The 22760-nt window shown below is 49.4% G+C and overlaps 1 protein-coding gene across 3 annotated transcripts in view; it reads left to right on the top strand.

Moving 5' to 3' along the window:
- The window catches only part of ITGB5 (integrin subunit beta 5), a 124424-nt gene that overhangs the window by 86463 nt on the left and 15201 nt on the right, over positions 1 to 22760 (top strand). For all 3 annotated transcript variants that reach the window (XM_043594391.1, XM_043594389.1, XM_043594390.1), the window contains one exon: positions 4447 to 4876. In XM_043594391.1, the coding sequence (XP_043450326.1) occupies positions 4447 to 4876 (430 nt within the window). The remainder of the gene's footprint in view (positions 1 to 4446; positions 4877 to 22760) is intronic.

Below are 22760 nucleotides of genomic sequence, written 5' to 3'. Positions count from 1 at the left end.
GTAGGAGGAAGCAGCTGAGGGGAGTGTTGGGGCCTGAGGAGAGGGTGGCTGGAGTGGAGGCTGCAGAGGCAGGCCCGGGCCATACGGGTAGGACAGATGTGCCAAGGTGTCTGGTGTTATTTGGCAGCCGGGTGTTTTTCTTCAGTGCCATGATTTGGGAGCCCCATGGACAAGGTGGCAAATGGCAGGAAGTAGGCAGGAGTGTAGAGCGAGCAGAAGGGCTCGGGGACTTACCCTAGGGAAGCGGGATTAGGGGAAGCACACAGGGAATAACTGTCACGGGGTACCTCTGGGTCTGGTCTATGGATGAAGATGTGCCCCATGGCGTGCGTGTGTGGGGTGCAGCCTTGGGACAGCTGGGTTCAGGTGGCAGCCAGGTGGGTCTCACCCCTGTAGCTAAAGCTTCCACAGGCAGGGACTCTGTGGTCACTTCCAACCAGAGGCCACAGTTTTGTGACTGTCCTGTGTTCTCTGGGTTAAGAGAGCTCTTCTGGGCAAGAAGCAGAAAAGATGGCAGGGGGTAAGGGACAAGGTCATCCTCAACGAGAAACACTCCTCAAATTGTTGAAAGTGTCATCTCCAATAAGGTTCTCTTCTCCAGTGATTTCCGTGTTTTCTCTAATTTTCCTCCTCTGGCCCCAACACCAGCCAGTGCTGATGGAGTGGGCCCGGCCGCTGGGAGTTGATTTTCTCATGAACCGGCTTTGACAAATCAGTATGCAAGTGGCCAGCCGTGCAGCAAGCACTAACGCCCAGTACAAAGGACGCAGTGAGCCCATCACGGGCTTCCCACAGCATCCCCCTCTCCTGTCACCTCCTGTGGGGCTCTGTACCCCATGCCCGTGCCCAGCGCTTTGTTTCAGTGAGTTCCTGGTGGACTTGGCGTCTGTACAGCCCTGGGTTTGGTGGGTTTGGGGTGGGGGCTGGGCAGCCCTTTTGAAAGCGAGGGTCAGGCCAAGAGCCCTGTGGGGAAACCAGGAGCATCCCAATGAGGCTTCAATAACAAGACTGGATGGGAGGGAGGGCTGCTGTGTCCATGACCTTTCTCTGGAATCTCCGAGTGGGAGATGGAAAGTCTCAAGGAACTGGGGAGCTTTCAGTATCAGTTGAAGTCTGCGGTAATCAGGGAAAAGTCTCATTCCAGCTGCCTGACAGACTCTGGATTCCTTCCTGATCCCTCAGGGAATGGACTCTGAAAGGAGGTTAGCAGAACAGATTTACTTGTTCCTGAAGTGCTTTTTATAGCCTTCCTGTGCCCGGCAGGACATGAGACCCCATGGCTGAATTAGAGTCATTCTCTGGTGATCAGGTGGCTGGCTGCACGGGCCCGACAGCTAGGACCTCGGTTAGACCACAACTTTAGCTGGGGAAGGCCACCGGGACCGCTTAAAGCCAGTCATCCTTGTGCTGCTGGCCAGGTGGATGGCATGTGAGCCTTTCTAAGTCCTGGGTGACTGGCTCCCTGCACTGATGCAGGGGCTCCCCTAGCTTCTGCACTTAGGCCCTGGAGAACACAGACACGCTGGTAAGACTGGGGAGATTTAATTCTCTCGTTACTTTGTCCCTTAATGCAGGCACGTTTCCCTGGGGGAAGGTTATGCTCACAGATGGACACTCCTCACCATCTTTCAGTAATTAAATCCCTTTGGCTTTTGGTCTGGGTTATTCCTCTGTAGCTTATTCCACTTCTGACCCACAGGTGCCTTTGGGAGGCAAGGGCGTTTCACTTCATAGGTCCCACACAATTGTAGCCCTCAGAAGTAGTAGCCTTGAGCAAGCCATGGCTTCTCTCTGAACGGAGGGATGCTCACCTCTGCATTCTCGATGGCCCCGTGGGTGGCTTCAGTCAAGTACCCACCCCCCCCACACACACACTTCCTATCTGTAGGCTAGCACAAGGCAGGATGATTTGGAGACGCCTCTGGTCACCACCTTGGGGATCACCATCTAGTGGTCCCTGCAGTGAGCTGGGCCACCTCTCCCTCTGTCCCCAGATAAGGACACTGAATATCTGGCGCCTTCCCCACTTCCAGGAAGTGATGTGCCAAGGAGAGCACAGGCCCGGTCCCACCCCCGCCAGCTGTGTGACCAGCATTAAGGTCCCTGACCCACCAACCCTGTTTCCTCTCTGGAAAGGGGATGGGTTAGTCCCTACTGTCTGCTGCTGGTTTGGCTCTCCCAGAACCCTGTGATTCTGGCTAGTGGTCACCATCCTCAGCTCACCTGTGATTCCCTTGGCTAACACTGATTCCTGGATGTCTGTTGTTGAGTCCCCTTGGAGCCATGTGTGCCACCAAGTAGGACCTCTCTCTGGTGCCTGGAGTGCTGGGTCTGTCCTCCTGCTCAGTCTCACCTACCCCTACACTGGGGTGGCCCCACAGGTCCTAGAATCCGAGAGGAAGCCTTTTAGAATTATTAAAGACCCCAAAGTGATAGGGATCTGTAGAACATTTAGAAAAACCATGTTTTCAGTGTTCTCTAAAAATATGCATTGTTACCTAAGTAACAGTAAAACAAGTAATAGAGGATTATTTATTTATTTATTTGTTTGTTTGTTTGTTTATTTATTTATTTAACTTTAAATGTGTACTTACTCATCTTTGAGGGGGGAAATGAGTGGGGAAGGGCAGAGAGAGAGGGAGAGAGAGAATCCCAAGCAGACTCTGCACTGCCAGCACGGAGCCTGACGCAGGGCTCGAACTCACGAACTGTGAGATCATAACCTGAATTGAAATCAGAGTCGATACATAACCAACTAAGCCTAGATGACTTTTTAAAAATCAGTTTTAATCCAGCCCAAATAATAGAATTAAGAATAACAACATCTAAAACTGGTTCCAACCCATTCTGATCTTCAGAATGAACTGAGGAACCTTTTCAAAGATAGGGGCACCTTGGGGCGCCTGAGTGGCTCAGTCGGTTAGCGTCCAACTTCGGCTCAGGTCATGATCTCGCGCTCTGTGAGTTCGAGCCCCGCGTCGGGCTCTGTGCTGACAGCTCAGAGCCTGGAGCCTGCTTCGGATTCTGTGTCTCCCTCTCTCTCTGGCCCTCCCCCGTTCATGCTCTGTCTCTCTCTGTCTCAAAAATAAATGTTAAAAAAAAAATTAAAAAAAAAAATAGGGGCGCCTGGGTGGCTCAGACGGTTAAGCGTCGGACTTCAGTTCAGGTCATGATGTTGCGGTCCATGAGTTTAAGCTCCGCGTCGGACTCTGTGCTGACAGCTCGGAGCCTGGAGCCTGCTTCGGATTCCGTGTCTCCCTCTCTCTCTGCCCCTCCCCTGCTCACGCTTTGTCTCTGTCTCAAAAATAAACATGAAATGAGATGAAATAAAATAAAGACATTTGGCCAGATGCAGTGAGTCAGTTTCTGGAGTGGGCACAGGCCTCTGTCTGGTCAGAGAGTGCCACCATTGAGAGGAGCGTTTCAGAGTAGTGTTTGGTCAGGGGGTGCCAGCTACCTGTCTGCGGACCCCACCTGTGCTGGGCTCTGAGCCAAGTGTCGGATGACTACCGCAGCACATGGCTCCTTTCTCGGTGGGAGGTGGCGGGGAGCCAGGCTCCGCCCCCTGGGACAGCCAGGCAGCGGTGTCCTTGCCGTCCTCACGCTGCAGCCCTGTGGGCAGCCAACAGGCATCTTTCCTGCACCACTGTCTGCCACCTAGGACCACCTTGCTGCCTGTTTCCAGGGCAACCCATGAGAAGCTCAGGAGGTAGCGGCACTTCTCTTCATGCCTTGTTTAAAAAGAGAAATATTGTCCATGTGTGTGGAGTGTTTCATCTGTGATGACTCTTGTTTACGACCTTGGGGCCGTGATCGTGAAAGACGCAGCTACGAGGACCAGCCAGAGGAGGAACCTGGGTCGAGCGTGAGCGAGGCTTCAGGTGTTACCTGTGGGAAGACAGATACCCTGGAAGGGACCCAGGGTCATCCCGTCCCCTCTCCAGCAGGAGAGGAAACCCTTCTGCAGAGGGGCAGGCAATCGGCCAGGGTCCGTGGACCTCCGTGCCCTGTGAGGTCAGGGAGCACTTCTAGCTCAGTGCCCGGCATGGAAGACATGCTTAGCAAGTACTTGTTGACTGAGTGACTTCCACAATGGCCAGGGGAGAGGATAGGATACAAGTGAAATGCAGGAAGAACCGTGTGACCTGGAGTGAGTCTCTACCTTTCTGTGGAAGCCCGAAGTTTCCTCAGGGTCGTGCAGATTAAAAGATAACGTGCCTGTCGAACATGGGCGCGCCCGAGTGTTCTCGTCCTCGGTACAGTGAGGGCGCTTAGTGGCCTGGGGCCTCTTCCTCCTTGGGGCTCAGTGGCAGCTCTGCATCAAGGACCTCGGGATGGGGGTGGGAGGAAGTTCCCTGGGTCCCCGGGGGGTGGTTAGGAGGCCGGTGCAGATACCCCAGAGCTCTTGACTAGCCACGCCACGTCCCCTCTCTTCTTTCTGCCCAGGCGTCCTTCGCGGTGTCGGCGGAGGCCCGGAGCTGTCCCGGCAAGCAGGCGGAGCACACATTCACGCTGCGGCCAGTGGGGTTCCGGGACAGCCTGGAGGTGGGGGTCACCTACAGCTGCAGGTGCGGCTGCAGCACAGGGCTGGAGCCCGACAGCGCCAGATGCAGTGGGAACGGGACTTACGTCTGTGGCCTGTGCGACTGCAACCCCAGCTACCTGGGCACCAGGTGCGAGTGCCAGGAAGGGGAGAGCCAGAGTGGATACCAGAACCTGTGCCGGGAAGCAGAGGGCAAGCCCCTGTGTAGCGGGCGTGGGGAGTGCAGCTGCAACCAGTGCTCCTGCTTCGAGAGCGAGTTCGGCAAGATCTACGGGGCTTTCTGCCAATGTGACAACTTTTCCTGTGCCAGAAACAGAGGGGTCCTCTGCTCAGGTAGGCACCCCGCAAGCACTGTAGTGCTGAGCCAGGCCCGGGCACCACTGGGACATCCCCCACCCGAAGTGTGCCTTTTACTAACTGCTGCTGTCCTCCTGGGAGAAGGCGAGGGCAAGCCTTGCCTGCCACCAGGCTGGGGTGGAGACCAGTGTGTTGAACACAATGGCAGGAGAAGAACCAGCCAAGTGCATGTGGACTCTCAGGGTCACAGTGTGTGCTGTGAGTCATCCAGGACTTCTTGCACAGCATTCCTGATGGGTAGGTGTTCAGTCTCTTCTGGATTGCCTTCTGAGACAGGGAGCTCACTGGGGCCGGTAGTGGTTATTCCCTTGTTAGACATGGCATTCATTGCCTGTTGCTGCTCTGACAAATTTCTACAGACTTAGTGGCTTAAAACAACACACATGCATTCTGTTACTGTTATGAAAGTCCGAAGTCCACAGTGGATACTAGTTAGCTAAAATTCAGGTGTCCGTGGGGCTGCATTCCTTTTAGAAGCTCCAGGGGAGAATCGGTTCCGTTGTGGTTCCCCACCCTGTTCCAGCTTCTAGAAGCTGTCTGCATTCCTTAGCTTGTAGCCCCTTCCTCCACTTTCACACCCAGATCTTTCTGTGAGTCTGACCTCTGCTTTGTTGTCGCATCTCTTTCTCTGACATTCCTGCCTCCCTCTTATAAGAAGCCTTGTGATTACAAGGCTAATCCTGGAGTCTCCCCATCTTAAGATCCTTGACTTCATCAAACTTGCAAAGTCCCTTTACCACTTAAGGTAACACAGACACGGGTTCTGGGATTGGGGCGTGGGCATCTTTGGGGGCCGTCATTCTGCCTCCCACAGACACAGTTTGCAAGTTTCTTTTGATTGAACAGAACATTGTTTCTCAGTAATTTCTACCCACCGGTTCATGTTCTAGACCCCCTCTTCCATATGTCAGCCTGTCAAACATCCGAAAATTTCTTTACATTTCTCTGTGCTCTTTTCTTACCACAAAGACACCAAGGCTCTTCCTCCTCTGAGGACTCTAGCAGTTTGTTAAGTGCACTTCTCAGCATCGAGCGTGTTGTCATTTTGGATAACGAGGGCTCGGCCCAGAGTTCAGCTGAACATTTCTGTGATCTGGACATTCCACTTCCATTAGCACATCCTAACAATATGTCCACTTTTTATTTTCTGTTAAACAATCACATGATACTGTTGAGGTGCTTTTTAACATTACTACCAAAAGTTGAAGGTTTTTAATTTTTTAAAGGAACTATGGCCAAGCCAAGTGTTTGTTGTCTCCTGTTTGAGCGCTTGAAGTTTTCAATCTAAGAATAAGACTTTCCATGGATTCCAGTGAAATTGCAATTGGCAGCTCCCATTCTGGAAGTTGCATTCTTATGAGATACTGTAGAATCGTGTCTCAGAGGGGTCACTCCATCCAAAACCATGCTGCCTGCAAATACAGTAAGTGGAACAATTTTAGGCAGGATCTTAGTTTCTTCTGCAGTGTATTCTGTTGTTTCTGTGATTCCTCCTTGCAAATGGTCTTACAGTTGGGAAGTACTGATTTGAAAGGAACTTTGAGTATAGTAGGGAAGAGAAAGCAGAAACATAGGAAGCAAACCAGAGCATATAAATGACCTGTCACTGTGGAAGAATGACCATCCCTCTGTGGAAGGAGCAGGTGCTGAGGGTGGCCTGGACATGGGTTAGCAGGTGAGGCCTCCTGGGATTTGATTTGGATCCCTGCTGCACGGTCAGCACATCAAATCCTAATTCTTCCACCCATGACATTTCTCTAGGACATTCACATGCCCTGTACCTTCTGGAGCAATTCAAGTTGTGAACAGGATTAGGATTTGATGTGCTGACCGTGCAGCAGGGATCCACTCTTCCTCTGTCAAAGAGATGAGGGTCTGGGATTCGCGACATGGTTCTATCTGTGTTAGCAGGAAAAGTGCTTAGGATCAGGCTGTCCTGGGTCTGAATCCAATAACACCACCTGCTGCTTGTGTCACTCTGGGCATAGAGCTCTTGCAAACGAGAGAGAATGTGAATAAAGCACCCAGTGCACAGCCTGGAACAAAAGGAGGGCTCAGTGACCACTGGCTGCTTTATGAGTCAGTGCCACCACCTCTGGTCGCTGCAGCCGCTGCCCAATGTGCAGAAGGGGCCGGCCTCCCCCTGTGAATCACCAGGCTTTGCCTAAGGAGTGCCAGCATGGCAGAATGGACCTTGCTTCCCTTTAGCAGCACCATAAAAGCCCCAAGGAGCCTGGCAGTGTCCGTAACTGGCTTTTAGCAGCATTTTTTCTTTTTTCAAACTTTCACAACCATTCTCATGAAACTGTCCCTCCTTCAGGAGCCAGAAACAATCCCCTGATGTGTCTTTACGCAGAAGGCTGCTTGTGTCCACATTGCCTGGGAGCAAGGGCTTCTAAGCCAGATGACATGTGCCAATTCCATCCCCGTAGTTTCTCAGCCTACTGACGGGTTGTCTTGTACTTCTGGTTTCCTGTCTTAAAATAGCTCACAACCCCTTGTTTCTACATTATTTTGAACTTTGAAGGAGAAGACATAGGGGAGGGACCTGGCCTGGTGCTAGTTAGGAGAGGGGCCCAGCATGCAGTAGATGCCTCCTCTCCCCCCCGCCCCCCGACAGATGTTAACATTTCTTTGCATACAGTGCAGAGTCTGGGTGTGCAGGGCGGGTGTGGGTGAGGTGTGAGTGGCCTCAGCATGGAAAACTTGTCATTTTGGAAGCAGGAGTATTATGTAGTTGAGAGAGTACGCAGCTGTTTTGTCCAACCACCGGAATGGGCAGTTCTGAGTTAAGCTTGCATTTCAGAATTCTGCCTGGGTGCTGTTTCTCTCTGCCTCCCTTCACCCCATACAATCCTACAGTATTGAGAGACTCTCCCTGGGTAGAGAAGAGGCAGATTCTTGAAGCTCTCAAGGCTCCCACATGCATGATGTCTCAGGCCACTAACTTCTTAGGATGTTTTCCACCCCCGTTGGAAAAGCCATACACATTCATTAAAGAGAATGTGAAAAATAGTTCTGTCGATAGATGTGCTGGCTGTCCTTGCTGTCTGCATCCGTCTTGGTCACTGGGATTAATTTGGAACATCTGGTGACCCAGACAAGGAACTCCTTCCTCCCGTACTGGTTAACGTACATCCTTTGTGAAACTGTGTGCTTGGTCAGATAGCTGGAGAATTCTTAGGTTTAGAAGAGTAGAAAAAAATTAAATAAATTGTTTATAATTCCTTCACTCATACTTGGAGATGTCAGTCAGTATCTTTCCTTCTAAACTTTTTTTCTAAGTATGTGTGTGTCTGTGTACAATTTTGTGTTGTGCTTTTCTCGGGTAATACATCCTGAGACGTACTTAAAGTTGCATGACTTTCATACCTCATTGATTAGAACATTTTGAGTCTCTTTCCATTGCATCCCCAATTACCCTCTATACCCGTTCACTTTAAAAGCAACAACTAAGTTGAAACGTGAAGCCATCCAAGTCTTCCTGGGGAAAACAGTTTCTGGAATGAGGTCATTGTTGTGTTTGGTTATTTGGTAAGGACTTAAAACTGAGCCCAGCTCCAGGCAGGACTCACTCCTGCACATCCATGTAGCACCCCACTCGTCTTTCCTTGTCTCTCGAACACTGCTGCTGTCTCGGGAAGGCAGCCATGACTGGGTGGGTGATGGGTTCCGTTCCCCAGTTCCTTGGCACCCATGATCAGCTTGGAACTCCCGCCTGGAACTGTGTCCATTGGTTTCAAGCTCTTAGATTGTTGTTATATTTGGGGTTTTTGTGGGAGAGAAGTCTGTTTCCCAGCAGCCACTCTGGTCTTGAAGGTGCTGACTCAGAGGCTCATGAGCAGCTGACTTCAGCGTTCTCCCACAGTCCTTCCCGCCCCTTTCCCTGCAGCCTGCCCGCAAGGGGCCGTGTGGTTGTGGTCTGTCTTCAGACGGGAGGGTCAGGCAGGGAGCCAGGGCCAGGCTCGGTGGGGACATCCTAGAGAAGCTCCTTCCACTTCTCTCTGGCCTTTTTGTCTATCCTTGTCTCGTTGTCTGCCCTACCCCCAGAGAGGACCGAGGGGGGGAATGCAAGACAGTACAAGTTTGTAATGTGTCATTCAGCATAAAAGTTGGTAGTGAAGCAAATCAGACTAAGGTTTGAAAGCAGTGACTTTTGGGACCATTGTCATGGGAATGCCATGTGTGTGTGTTGTGTTTCTCTCTGGTTTCTAGAGGCATCATAACCTAGGGAATGGTTCTGTCCACAGACGGTCCCTGTGTGTGCAAAGGGAGCTTTATGGAGCCACTGTGAGGTTTCTATTCTTCTGAGTCTCATAAAGTGTTGACCCTTCAGAGTCCCTCCCCCAGTGGAACATAAGAAGTAGGACATGGTCTGTTTAGTTTTGTTTTTTTGTTGTTTTTTTTTTAATGTTTATTTATTTTTGAGAGAGAGACAGACAGACAGACAAAGCATGAGCAGGGGAGGGGCAGAAAGAGAGACCTAGAATCCCAAGCAGGCTTCAGGCTCCAAGGTGTCAACACAGAGCCCGATGCGGGGCTTGAACTCACAAACCACGAGATCATGACCTGAGCCGAAGTCAGATGCTTAACCGATTGAGCCACCCAGGCGCCCCTGTTTAGTTGTTTTTAATGTAGTAAAAGATTATTGCTCAAACTTTGTTGTTCTTTGTTGGTTTCTATACCCAAACAGTGCATGTGCTGGGACTTGAGTTACTTCTTTGTGGTAAACTGTTGAAATCAGTCTCCACATGGAAGATTTCAGCACTCTCTGTGCCTTGGATGACGGCCCTGGGGTGCAGTGAATAGCTTGCTAATTAATGGTCAGCCTACTTCTTGGGTTTCATATATTGAGAAAATTTAAATCAAATAGGATAGGGAATTTTGAACAGAGCCCTTTAGGTCTTCTGACTGTGAGATCCCAAAAGTACCTCTAAGTAAGGTCTCAAATATTTTACTTCCTCTAGTAGGCTTTTTGGCCAGGTTATACATACATATATACATATATTTATGTTTTTCTTTTCCATACAGATTTTTATATAGATATAAAAATTATTTAATGTGTGGCAGGCAGTTAGAGATTAAGGGACATCTGCGGTTCTCTCTCAAACATAAAAAAAATGGGAGAGTGACAATGGTGGCATCGTTTTAGTGGTCAGAGCCAGCATCTAAACGCTGGGGCTGGGGCTGGGCTGATGGATTCCAGAAGGCTTCACAAGGCTGTGTGAAACCTCTCCAGTTAAAAACACCTCTGACATTAAGGCCTGGTTCTAGACTTCTTGATTCTTGCCAAATGAAACACCTCCTTTGGCAACAATTATCCAGCTATGTTCATAACAATATTTCTCACCATATTTCTCCTGTTTTCTTCAGAAATGTAATTTTCACACTCATGGTAAGTATCCCAGTGCCGTTCCTGGGTCTGTGGTCACGGTACTTTCTGCCACTGCATTGCAATTTGCATAGATCATAAATGGCTTGTTATAAAACCGAATTGAATGTGGCTGCACAACAGAGGCCTCAAAAAGTACCTTTTGAATGAACCATGATTTGACATCTTGAATTTTCCAAGAAAGGGGCCTCTTGGTGGGATTGCTACCCCTATAGAGCCTCAGGTGAGAGAGCCTAGAAAATTCTTCAGGTTTTTGCATGTATATTAATCTCTTCTTAGTTTGTTGATGGTTACGTGGGTACTACTTGCAAATATAAAAATGCAAAATATATACATTTTCTAGAGAAAGGGCCTCTTGTCCCCCACAGGAATGTCCTGCATAGCAGTTTCCCTTATTTGCTATTACATAAATCCTAATTATGCACATGACAGCAGAAGTTAAGAGGGTCCTATTCCATTGTGGAGCACTCAGAATACGGTGGGTCTAAGAGCAGAATTTGTTACAGGATTCTTCAATAATTATGATCATAAGGAATGACATACCCCTAATTAGTAAAGACACTTCCATTTACCGGTCCATGTTCAAATCTGGATTCTAAACCCGGCCCTGCCCCTTTCTACTTCTGTGACCTTGGACTCTTCACTTACCCTCCCTGACAGATTTTCTTTCTTTCTTTTTCTTTCTTTTTTTTTTTTTTGTAAGTTTTTACTTAAACTCCAATTAGATGTTACCATCTAATTACAGTGTAATATTAGTTTCAGGTGTACAATACAGCAATTCAACAATTCTAAACATCATCCGGTGCTCATCACAACAAGTGCCCTCTTTAATCCCCATCTCCTATTTCCCCCATCTCCCCACCCACCCCACTTCTGGTAACCAACAGCTTTTTTTTTTTTTAATTTTTTTTCAACATTTATTTATTTTTGGGACAGAGAGAGACAGAGCATGAACGGGGGAGGGGCAGAGAGAGAGGCAGACACAGAATCGGAAACAGGCTCCAGGCTCTGAGCCATCAGCCCAGAGCCCGACGCGGGGCTCGAACTCACAGACCGTGAGATCGTGACCTGGCTGAAGTCGGACGCTTAACCGACTGCGCCACCCAGGCGCCCCAACCAACAGCTTTTGACAGGTTTTCTTATCTGTCAAATACCCCAGGGGGTTGTGAGCATCAAATAGAACAATGTCCGTAAATCTCCTTGAACACTGCCTCACATTGGGGGTTTGAGTAAATGTCACTACCTAGCCTCCCCCGTGCACCCCTTCTTGGAGGCACATCTTCTTGCGTAGAGATAAGCATCAGAGACATTCATAGCATCAGAACAGGTCGGTTTCAGAAGTTCATTTCATGATCAAGAATTTAGTAAGAATTCCATCTGTATCCAGATACTGCCCAAGTTCACTTGAAAGACACAAAGGGACCCACATTTAGGGCCTAGTCCTATCACGAAACAGTGCATGAACCAGGTGCACTGAGCTGCTCTCCCCAGGGTCAGCCAGCTTCTTGCAGCTTGTGACTGGAGAGAGTTCTTTGGGAAAACCAGAGCGTAGCAAGTACCCGATGTTAGTGCAGCTGCAGATGCAGAAACCGTGATCTCTGCCTGAGGGTCATCTTGTTTTAGGTGAGTGGCTGATTCCGTCTCCTGCAGTAAGAGCTCACTGAGCACTGTTCACCTGCCAGGGCTGTGCTTTGAGCCAGGGTCACAGCTGGGGCTGCTTACAGTCTTGAATTAATATCTAAATGTTTGTTGCCCCTAGACTTTTCCACTTCTCAGAAACTTTCTGAGACTGAGGAATGAGGATATGAGTCATTCGCACTTCTACCTTGACCATCTGACTTTATGAGATCTTGAAAGACAAGGGAGAGAGTATTGGGAGACTGGGTTGAGAACCTGCCTTGTTCCATGCTCTGAGCTCAGCTCTGGGTGGAGTTTTCTTGCTGCCCTTGCTCCCTGCTCAGATCCTGTTTCTGCAAAGATCTTAAGCAACAGTCCACCAGTGATTCTGAAAAATGGACCATCCTAAGCATTGGATCTTACCTCACTGCCCTTCTCTTGCTAGTTAGAAAGGGAAATGTGCAAGCAAAGCCCCTGTGGTGAAGAACCCATACATGCCTTTAAACTTCAGGACTGATCTTAAGGGCATGACACTTGGCTTGTGAAAGAGATCATGAAACTTAAAAAGCAAAGGAAAATCCTAGAAAGGCCATGAGAATGCCCAAGATAAGATCTTAGTCATGTATAGGTTTGGGTGGCATTAGTTTTTTGATATTATAGGATAACACATTAGGCAATTTTCCATTCTTAGTTAAATTGAGAACTATATTATCTCCAGTATTGGTTTCATTTCTTCAATGTTGAGCCCTGGCTTTGAGTTTGATCTCGACTTGGAAACTGTGACATACTGATTATAGGCCTCTGCTGCTCAGTGCCTCTGGTGGGGTGGGGTGGAATTGGAAGGAGTAGCCCGGTTTTCCTTTGGGATGAGCGTCCATGACTCTATGAAAACTGACCTAAGAGCCCCACCCAGATTCTAATACTCCCCGGTGTCTGGAAGCTGCTCTGAGTGAGTCTGACCTGTTGCACCCTTGGCTTCCCCTGTCCGGGACACCTGCCGGTCACCCTGGGACCCAGAAGAGGGGACCTCCAATCACTCCAGCCCACAACCACCATGTCTTGATCAGGTGACCCCACCATTCCTAAGCTAAAGGAATATCCTTCCCATGTTGGTATGTTATTTGACACAACATTGGTCTTTAGTAATAGGCAAATGTAATAATATAAAGAACATCTATTTTAATGCCCTTTTCACTATATTGAGGTGGTTTCCTTGGAAACAAACTGAGGCTCATTTGTTAGTATTTTGCGCTCATAATGAGCAAGCACTTAATAGTAGGATTATTTGTGTCTTGTGCCTTTGCTAATAGCATCTGTCACACACAGTGGGTTGACATTTTACTACCTGCTTGACTGTGTACATTTGGGGAAACTGAGACTCAGAACCTGGACTAAAGCTTGCTGGGATTCTTGGTTATAGATTCAGACCAGGAGAACCTTGCAAGTAAATAGTTACCTCATTTCTACCAAATTTTACTTATTTTGATTAGCTTGAGGCCCTTCCCAAATCTCTGAATTACCAATCCAGTTTTCTCTGCCACCACCCAAGCATTGAGCCCGCATTTTCCAAGTCTTACCTAATAAGTGCTCTTTATTTCGGTCAAAATTTTAGGAAACATTTAGTGTCTGTTTTCCTAAGTGAGTGTTTGTCTGGGTTACGTAAGGACATATCAGATACAGCAGACCAGGCTGAAGGAGACACGTGGACCAGAAGACAGGCTGAGGTAGCTGTCCTTTTCTGACTATTATTTGATGGAAGGCAGAGTGTTCCTCTTCATATTCAGTGGGTGTCTGGCTGTTGTTATTGGTTATGCTAAACCCACTTTCCTTAAATGAACCTTTGTGGGCCTGTTCTAATTTATAAAATGCTTTTGACATGAGTGATGTCATTAAGTTGTTGTTACTCTACCAGGCGATTGATGTGGCTGTTACTGACCTGACCCAAGTGGAGGAGGCTGTGGCCGAGAAGATTGGCACGTTGGCCACACTCCCCACCAATGGTTGGCCCGAAGCCTTGACCCAATAAAAGCCCACCTTTCCTAACTCTAGGGGAGCGCTCTTCTCTTCTCTGGGCAGCTGCTTCCTGCCATCTTGTGGCTTAGCTGGGCTCCTGGCAGCCAAGCTTCAACGTGGCCCACTCATGTGACATTCCAAACCAGCTCTGTCCATTAAGAGTGCTGCACCCAGCTCTGAACAGTGGCCAGCTGAGGGTGGAACATGGCAGCTGTTAACCAACCACAACAACACGATGGTTTTCCAGGTTGAAAATAGTAACTCTCCCATCCTGTTGCACTGACCAAGGGTAGTGAACTTATATCTCTCCGGATGTGGTTGGCATTCCCCCAGAAGTGCCTGCCAGGTGGATTGGGCAGGTTAAGCCAAACTGAAGATGTTGATCTGAGAAACCTCGGTTTCTTTTGGCCACAGGCCCTCTGTTTTTCTTTCTGAGTCAGCATTCCTTAGGGTCCTGTGAGGACTGTGGTTCATCTCACTTAGCTGTTTATAGATTTTTTTGAGACTGGAAAGATGAGTTCCTTAAAGAACACAGATTTTGCCCTCTTGTGTCCATTGCTTTAATCTCCTGTGATCGATAGACTTCGGTCAGAGACCAAGTCCTTTCTTTGCTGCCCTCATGTGAAATGCAATAGTAATTTGAGGGGCTCGGCAGCAGGGCCTCAGCATTGAGAAATCAGGTGTGAGGACAAGAAAGGCAAAGGCATCCTTTGGGAGGACTGTTCCCTTTGACAGTGGAGTCTTAGCTTTCTAGCCAGTGCTGTCATCTCCGAAAGGAATGTTGAGGTTTGGAGAAGCTTAGCTTAAAGCAACATCACCTTATTTGTTTAGTGGTCATCATATTTTGCTGCTCAGATACAACATGAATGCAACATACGGTTCGGCAGATGAAGGCAAAGGGCGAGAGGCTTGTTGGAGCATTGACTTTTGGGAAGCACCATCAGTTGACCTTGTCAGGGCTGGTTCATTAGCACTAAGCCAAAGACAGAGGAGCGGTTGGCCTTGAGACTGACGATGCATCATTGTTCACATGTCTGAAGGACATTTTTTTGCTGGAGAAATCTGAACAATACGCAAGAGCAATAGCGGGGTGCAAAGCTTGTGCTGCTGGACTATAACCTTGACCTGCCAAAGGAAAGAGAATTCTTAACCATTTTTTCCTCATGGTATTTTAAGTCTCTGGATTTCTTGGGCACGTGTTAAGAATTTGAAATACCTCAAGAATCCTATTTAAGTTCATAAGCCTCAATAATGCTTCTGTTCCCTTTCTAATTTACGGCTTTGGATATCTTCCTCCAGGGCTTCAGGTTTGTGCTGATGATATTCTCAGCCTCCAGCCCATGTTCTGAGCATCCACTGTGGGCCTGACGATTCTAGGCATTGGACAAAGAAAAATAAAATGCCATCTTTGATTTTGTTTGGGTTTGCTGACTAATGGGTTGAAGCAAATGAGTAAACAAACAGATATATCTGTGTGATAATCGATTTTATATTTAAGCTTTCCTCTTAACTAAGCCTCCCATCAGCTTTTGAGCATGCTCAGGTCTCTTCGTTCTAGAAAAAAACAGAGAAAGAGAAACCCTCAGCCTCCTACCCATTCACTGTCCCCTTCTTTCCTCTGTATTCACAGCTATATTTCTGACATTTGTCTCCACCCAGTCAGCCTTAACCTCAGTCCAGTTGGGATTCAGAATAGGTCTTCCCAGATCCTTAATGGCCTTGTGCTGCTACATCTCATAGACTTTTTTTTAGCTCTTGACTTTTCTGGAACAGTTGACACTGTTGACCACCCCTACCTTGAAATCCTCTCTCTCCACGTTCAGCCTTTGGCCGTCTCCTTTGGCGTCTCCTTTGCGGGATCCTTCACCTCTAGCCACCCACTCAATGCTGGCTTGTCCACTTGTCCAAGGCATGGCCTGGATGTCCCTTCCCAACACTCTCTCTTGGGAATCTCATCACACCCACACCATCCATTGCTCAGACCTGCTGCTGAGCTCCCTCCACCACTTGCCTTCTTGACATCTCCAGTGGGTGTCTTCAGTGCACCTCAGTCTCAAGATGGCTCAAACTGATCTCATGATCTTCCTCCCAGCCGTGGTTCTCTTCTGATTCTCCTTATCTCTCCTTTGATCTGTTTGCATAAGCCAAAAACCTAGGAATCATCCTTTTCCCACCTTCTCCTCAACGCCTACATCCCATATGCTACCAGGTTGTCCACTGACCTCTTATTTCTTTGAAATTCAACTCCTTGACCACCATCCTGGTCTATCTGTTCTCCACACCACAAGGCGATTGTTTTAAAACCAAAACATGCTGATGTTCATCACCTCATAGAGGCTGCACGTATGTGGGGATGGCCAGAACCTGGGGTGCCTTGGAAAGCAGGGACGGCTGAAGAGACTCACGGGGTAGCCTGGGATGTTGCACCACAAAGTAGAGACGTAGAAGCTATGCTGTAGGTGATGAGAAGCCATGGAAGGGCTTTATGCAAGAGCATCATCACGTAGTTTATATTTTAGAGAAACGCTGTGGAGCCCAGGTGGAAACTGACTTGGGGGGGAGACAGACCATAGAATGGGAAGGCAGCCAGGAGGATGCTGCGGCATCCAGGTGAGGCTTGTGGCTTACCTCAAGTGATAGGAGTCTATTGTCAGGACATTTAGGGCCTAAGGGATAAATTCAAACTCCTTAGTCTAACACTCAGGCCTCCTTCCTCCATAATCTCCTTCCTTCCCTCCCTTTTACCGTCTACTTGTCCATTCATTCATATATATGTACATGCAATAGGCCTGTATCTATTTCCACACCCTCGCTTCCCATCCTAGTAGACCTCTCCTTTTTTTCTTTTTTTTTTTTAATCTTTATTTATTTTTGAGAGAGACAGAACATGAGCAGAGGAGGAGCAGAGAGAGAGAGGGAGAGAGGGAGACACAGAACCCAAAATAGGCTCCAGGCTCTGAGCTATCAGCACAGAACCCAACGGAGGGCTCAAACTCGGGAACAGCGAGATCATGACCTGAGCTAAAGTCTTGATGCTCAACCGACTGAGCCAGCCAGGCTCCCCAAAACCTCTCCTCTTCATTGTTTTTTAAATTTTTTTCTTAACGTTTTATTTATTTTTGAGACAGGGAGAGACAGAGCATGAACAGGGGAGGGTCAGAGAGAGGGAGACACAGAATCTGAAACGGGCTCCAGGCTCTGAGCTGTCAGCACAGAGCCCGATGCGGGGCTCGAACTCACGGACCGCGAGATCATGACCTGAGCCGAAGTCGGCTGCTCAACTGACTGAGCCACCCAGGCTCCCCAAAACCTCTCCTCTTCAAATACTTCCCTCCCAGCTGCCCACCCTATTCATCATCACGTGTGAGCTTGTGCTGCTTTATTGCATCCCAAATGCCTTCTCTCCTCTACTATTCTGAAACCCACAGCTGAGCCTGAAGCCCACGTCGGGCTCTCCACATTTCTCTGTGCCCTGACCTTAAGCAGCGTTATGATGGTTGTGGAGGAACTGGAGAGCCCACCTGATCTACCACCCTTGCTTTACAGAAGAGGCCAAGAGTGCTTGAAGGATCAGTGGTTAAAAGAGCCAGTCTTGTGGATGGCCGTGTTGCACATTTTTAACTGTACCACGTCCTGGGCTCTTTGAACATTTATCCCATATGTTATTTTTAAAAATTTTTAAAAAATGTTTTTGAGAGACAGAGAGAGACAGCATGAGCCAGGAAGGGGCAGAGAGAGAGGGAGACACAGAATCCGAAGCTCAGGCTCCAGGCTCTGAGCTGTCAGCACAGAGCCCAACACGGGGCTCAAACGCACGATCTATGAGATCATGACCTGAGCCAAAGTAGGACGCTTAACTACTGAGCCACCCAGGCTCCCCATATCCCATATGCTATTTTAATTGTTATCACGTAATCATGAGTGGATGATACTGCAGAAGCAGTGTGTGCAGTGGTTAGGAATATGGGCTCCAGAGTCAAACAAATGTGGTTTAGATCCTTGCCCTGACACCCACTTGTTGTGTAGCTTTGGATAAATTACTTGGCCTCGTTTGGCCTCTCCGTGCCTCATTTGCCAGCTCTGGGAAAATTAGGGTGGTGCTTGTACCGTGGCACGGGGTTATCGGCCCCGGGGGTGGGGGCGGGGGGGACTAATGAAATAATCCATGTAAAGGGCTTCGAACAATGCCTAGTCTGTTGTAAGTATTCCATGAAGTTTCTCTAGGTGAAGAGATTTTAAAAGTGGCTTGATGTTCCAGTGAAATTAAAAGTCTCTTGGAGGCAGTACACCACACATTCTCTATTGCACATTACAAAGAATTTTCCCAATCCTGTACGGGGGACAAGGCAGTATCCCTCTTTCATTGACGAGAAAACCGGACCACTGCCCCGAGATAGCAGGTAGGTAGCTGAGATTGCACAGCAGCACTGCTGAAAAAAGATGTCCCCAAACTGAGCTTTTCTGAGGCATTTCAAGTAGAGTGACAAGGATAGGACAGAGGGAGCTGAGGTCCAGGCTTGGTGTGGGGCGAGGCAGCGCTATGCTTCTTTGTTGGGGAGCCGCCCTTGCAGAGCGAGTTCTCCAGTCAGTGACGGTCCTTGGCAGGAGAATCTGTGTTTACAGCCTCAGAAAGCCTGTGGAGCAAAGGTACACTTGTCAAGAACGACATCTCGCTTGCCCCTGGAGGTTTATTTAGTTGTTGCTAAAGTGCCTGGAGCCAGGCTAAGATCCCAAATCTCCTTTCTTTACTTTTTCTAGAACCAAGTCAGTGTACAGAAGGGAAAGATAAGATACGGGAGGGGCACATTCCCATGGGACCAGGCTCAGAGACACCCTGAGGGTAGCAGGCAGCACAGGCGGAGCAGGGCCTGTGAGGACACGAGGGCCTGTTATGTAACGCTAATCTGCTTGTCAGCAGCGAACCAGGAAGAGTACTTCCTATGAGGGATTTCCCCTTCCTGCCCAGGAGCCCCACACAGAGAGGCCATGCCCTTTGGAAGCCTGCATATGTGTTTGGCCACAGAGAGGTGGGCCCGTGTCTGGTTTTGTTCTCCTCGATTTGTGTTTGTACCAGGACGTGTGCCAAGGGCCCTCTGCTGTGTGTCCACAGGCTCCGAACGGGGACTCCAGACACCCCCCCTGATGTTAAAGGAGGCAGAACGGTGGCCTCTGACCCCGGTTGCCCTGGTGCCCTGGCTTGGCAGCCCTCGGGGCCGCGAGTCTCACAGACAGGGGTGACTGGAGGCACGTAACGTTCTGAGTTGGCCTCCTGCTCTTTTTAAGCCAATTGTTGGAGAATTCAAGACCCGACTTTGGTGACACAGTAGCCACCTGAATGAGCAGGGATTTTCAGAACACGCCCCTTCTTTTTCTTTCCTCTTCACCACTTCCTATTTACAGGGCTGCCTCTTCTGACAGGAGGGGAGACTGGGGAGCAGACGCAGAGCCCTGAGAGAAGGGGTGCAGGGTCTGTGAGGAGAGGAAACTAGGAAGGCGAGAGGAAGGGAACTGCTTGTGTGAGGGAGGAACACTGGCTGTGGGGAGAGGGAGGGAGGGAGGCAGGACCGTGAGAAAGAGGAGGGAAGCGCCCTTCCTGTCTCAGGAACTGGGCTTAGTCCTCCCTCCCCTCCCGGGCCTTCTGGGAGCTAGGACCGGACTTGGGACTCCTGGAGGGGCCTGAAGCCGCTGCTGAAGGAAGCCACAGTGTGTTCCGGAGCTGGATGGAAACTATTTGGGGACCAGCTGTGGAGAGTTGGCTTGTGCCCTAAGGGTCTGACGTCTGCCTGGTTGTGACCCCTTGCTCCTGTGCTGGGTGAGAATGGGGAGAAGAGAATCACTTCTCGGTTCTGCCCATCTCAGGCCTGCCCCACTGCCCTCAGGCATCTCCTCCGAGGTCACCCCATGGCCATCTGGGTCCTCTGCAGGCCCTGAGTCCAAGTCCAGCTTGGGGGTGAGGGGGAGCGGTGGCTTCCCTCCTAGACCGCTTATGTGCTGCCTGACATGCCTCAGGGAGCGTCCCCACAGGGCCTCGGGCGCCTTTGTGGTATCAGCCTTCCCACCGAGGCTCTGGAGGGCTCAGAACAGCTGCACCAGGTCCTGGGTTTGCTCGCTTCGGGCTGGACATGGATACATAACCTCATGGGAGATTTTAACCCCGGCGGCTTTTGACCCAACCTCGCAGAAAGTACTTCTCTTCCGATCCTCCGAGATCTACTCTGAGCTTCCTCAATAGTGAGGGAGCACTTACTATATGCCGAACACTGAGTGAGTGCTTTATTCAGGTTAAGTGATTAACTCCTACAGCAAACCAATGACGGGGGCATTTATATCAGCCCCATTTAAAAAACAATTTTTTAAAAAACATTTATTCATTTTTGAGAGACAGAGAGACATAGAGAGGGTAAGACAGAATCCGAAGCAGGCTCCAGGCTCCGAGCTGTCAGCACAGAGCCTGATGCAGGGCTCGAACTCACAGACTGCGAGATCATGACTCGAGCCAAAGTCGGATGCTTAACTGACTGAGCCACCCAGGTGTCCCGTATCAGCCCCATTTAAAATTGAAGAAACTGGGGCTCCTGGGTGGTTCAGTTGGTTGAGCATCCGACTTCGGCTCAGGTCATGATCTCACAGCTCGTGAGTTGGAGCCCCGCGTCAGGCTCTGTGCTGACAGCTCGGAGCCTGGAGCCTGCTTCGGAGTCTGTGACCCCCTCTCTCTCTGCCCCTAACCTACTCGCATTGTGTGTCTGTCTCTCTCAAAAGTAAATAAACATTGGGGCGCCTGGGTGGCTCAGTTGGTTGAGCATCCAACTTCGGCTAAGGTCATGATCTCACAGTGTGTGAGTTCAAGCCCCGCATCAGGTTGTGTACTGACAGCTCAGAGCCTGGATCCTGCTTCGGATTCTGTGTCTCATTCTCTCTCTGCCCCTCCCCTACTTGTGCTCTGTCTCTCTGTCTCTCTCAGAAATAAATAAATGTAAAAAAAAAAAAAAAAAAGTAAATAAACATTAAAAAAAATGAAGAAACCAAGATACAGATGGGTTAGACGTTAGTAACTGCTGGTAAGTGGCAGATTGAGGAGGCCAGCTCAGGCACTGTGATTCTGGAAGCCACATATTCACCACGCACCACTGCCTCATTTTCCCAGTGTTTCCTTGTGTCCCCACCCCATTCTCCACCACTCATGTTCCGTGGTAAACAGGCTGCTCTTCATCCTGGGCCTGTGCAGAAATCCCCCCCTCCCTTCTCTTTCCTGGTGGTCCCTGAGGGAAGTTGGGGGAGCCTGGGAGTCTGGCCCCTCCTGGTCGGCACTCTCCCAGCTCCTCAGGACCCCCTTGGATGTTTGCTTTTCACCTACTCCCACACCCTCCCCTCCTTTGAGCTGTGCACCTTGACTTTTCTCCCCTCCCTCCCCCCTTACTGACATCCTGGCCATCCCTGCATTCCTCAAAGACCTTGGGACCCACCTCATGCTCCCCCCTCCCCCTCAGGCCCCACCATCCCTGCATCTCCCTGAGACAGTTGTCCAACGCATCGGTCTCCAAGCGCCTTGTTGCTCAGCTCCAGTGGCGGTTCATAGCAATTCTAGCCCGTTTCCTGGGCGCCCCCACGCACCAGATGCTGAGTGAGGGCTTTACCTGCAATAGCACCGTATTTCTACAAGGAGGGCATTGTCCTTGTTGACAGATGAGGAAACAGATCATTAGACAGGTTTAGGGACTTGCCCGTGGTGACATAGTGAATGGTGGAGGACATACGTGAACTTGGCTCCATGCAGCCTCTCAGCCTCTCTCAACATGGCTGGAGCTGGAAACTTGCACATTGCACTCTGGCCACAGTCCTCACCCCTCAGCGTGTCCCCTCTCTTTCTCTCTGCCTCTTTCTCTGCTGTAATCTCTTCTCTTTAGAGCGTGCCATTCCCTCCATCTCTTCGTTTCCTCCCAAACCATTTCTCTTCTGAATCTTTGTCTGCAGTCAGAAGAAGGCACAAATATACCCCATCTTCAGAATATCCTGTCTGCCTTCCTCCCCATCTCTTCCCACACTTCCAGACCACTTGTGGGAGCTGCCTGCTTGCAGCCACCTCACTGCCCCCTGGATTCTGCCCTCACCCCTCCAGATTGTGGCAAATCCACAGTAGCCACCTGGGATTTGCACTTCCTGATCTCTTTTTGCAGTTGCTCGGGCTTCCGATCATGTCTCTTTGGGCTTCCAAACCACTGGTTCTCTCCCGCTTGTCCCTGGCATCTCCTTCCCAGCCTGCTTTAAGGGCTCCCCTCCCCCTAAATCGCCGATATTCTATTTTATAAAGGGAGGCATGGGGCCACGTCTTGGCCCACAGCCCACACAAGCACTGTTTTGCTGATGGAAAGCTGTTGAATTCTGTAGAGCTGAAGTTCTGTATAAATAGACACATTTACAACTTCCTGTCCATTTAGCTATCAATCATTCTAACAAAGGTAGTACTATTAATAACTTGCACATGTAGCAAGTCACAGCTTACAAAGTGCTTTTGCATGCCTTTCAGTATCCCTACCTATGTGCAATGAAAATATTTTTATGTCTGCACGGTATTAAACAGGCATCATTAAATTTGACTTACTCTGCCAAGGTGTTGGGGGTAGCATTATAAAGGAGCTGTGTTTTGCTGAAGAGTCCTTGCTTAAGGCCCCCTGGGTGTTGTTAACCGGGATAATGTCCCCAGTCCCCCATTTAGTTTTACTGGTGATTGGTAGGTTATTGATCCTTGGGACAGGGCCAAATGACCCTTGTTATTTTAATAACGTGTTCCTGCTAGGGCATTGGCAGAGACTAAGGGCTGACCACAAGATGTGGGGAACC

The sequence above is a fragment of the Prionailurus bengalensis genome, chromosome C2 (genome assembly GCF_016509475.1).
Source record: "Prionailurus bengalensis isolate Pbe53 chromosome C2, Fcat_Pben_1.1_paternal_pri, whole genome shotgun sequence".
Classification (NCBI taxonomy): Eukaryota; Metazoa; Chordata; class Mammalia; order Carnivora; family Felidae; genus Prionailurus; species Prionailurus bengalensis.
The sequence above is the reverse complement of the archived record's forward strand: the minus strand, read 5'-3'. Positions and strand labels throughout refer to the sequence as shown.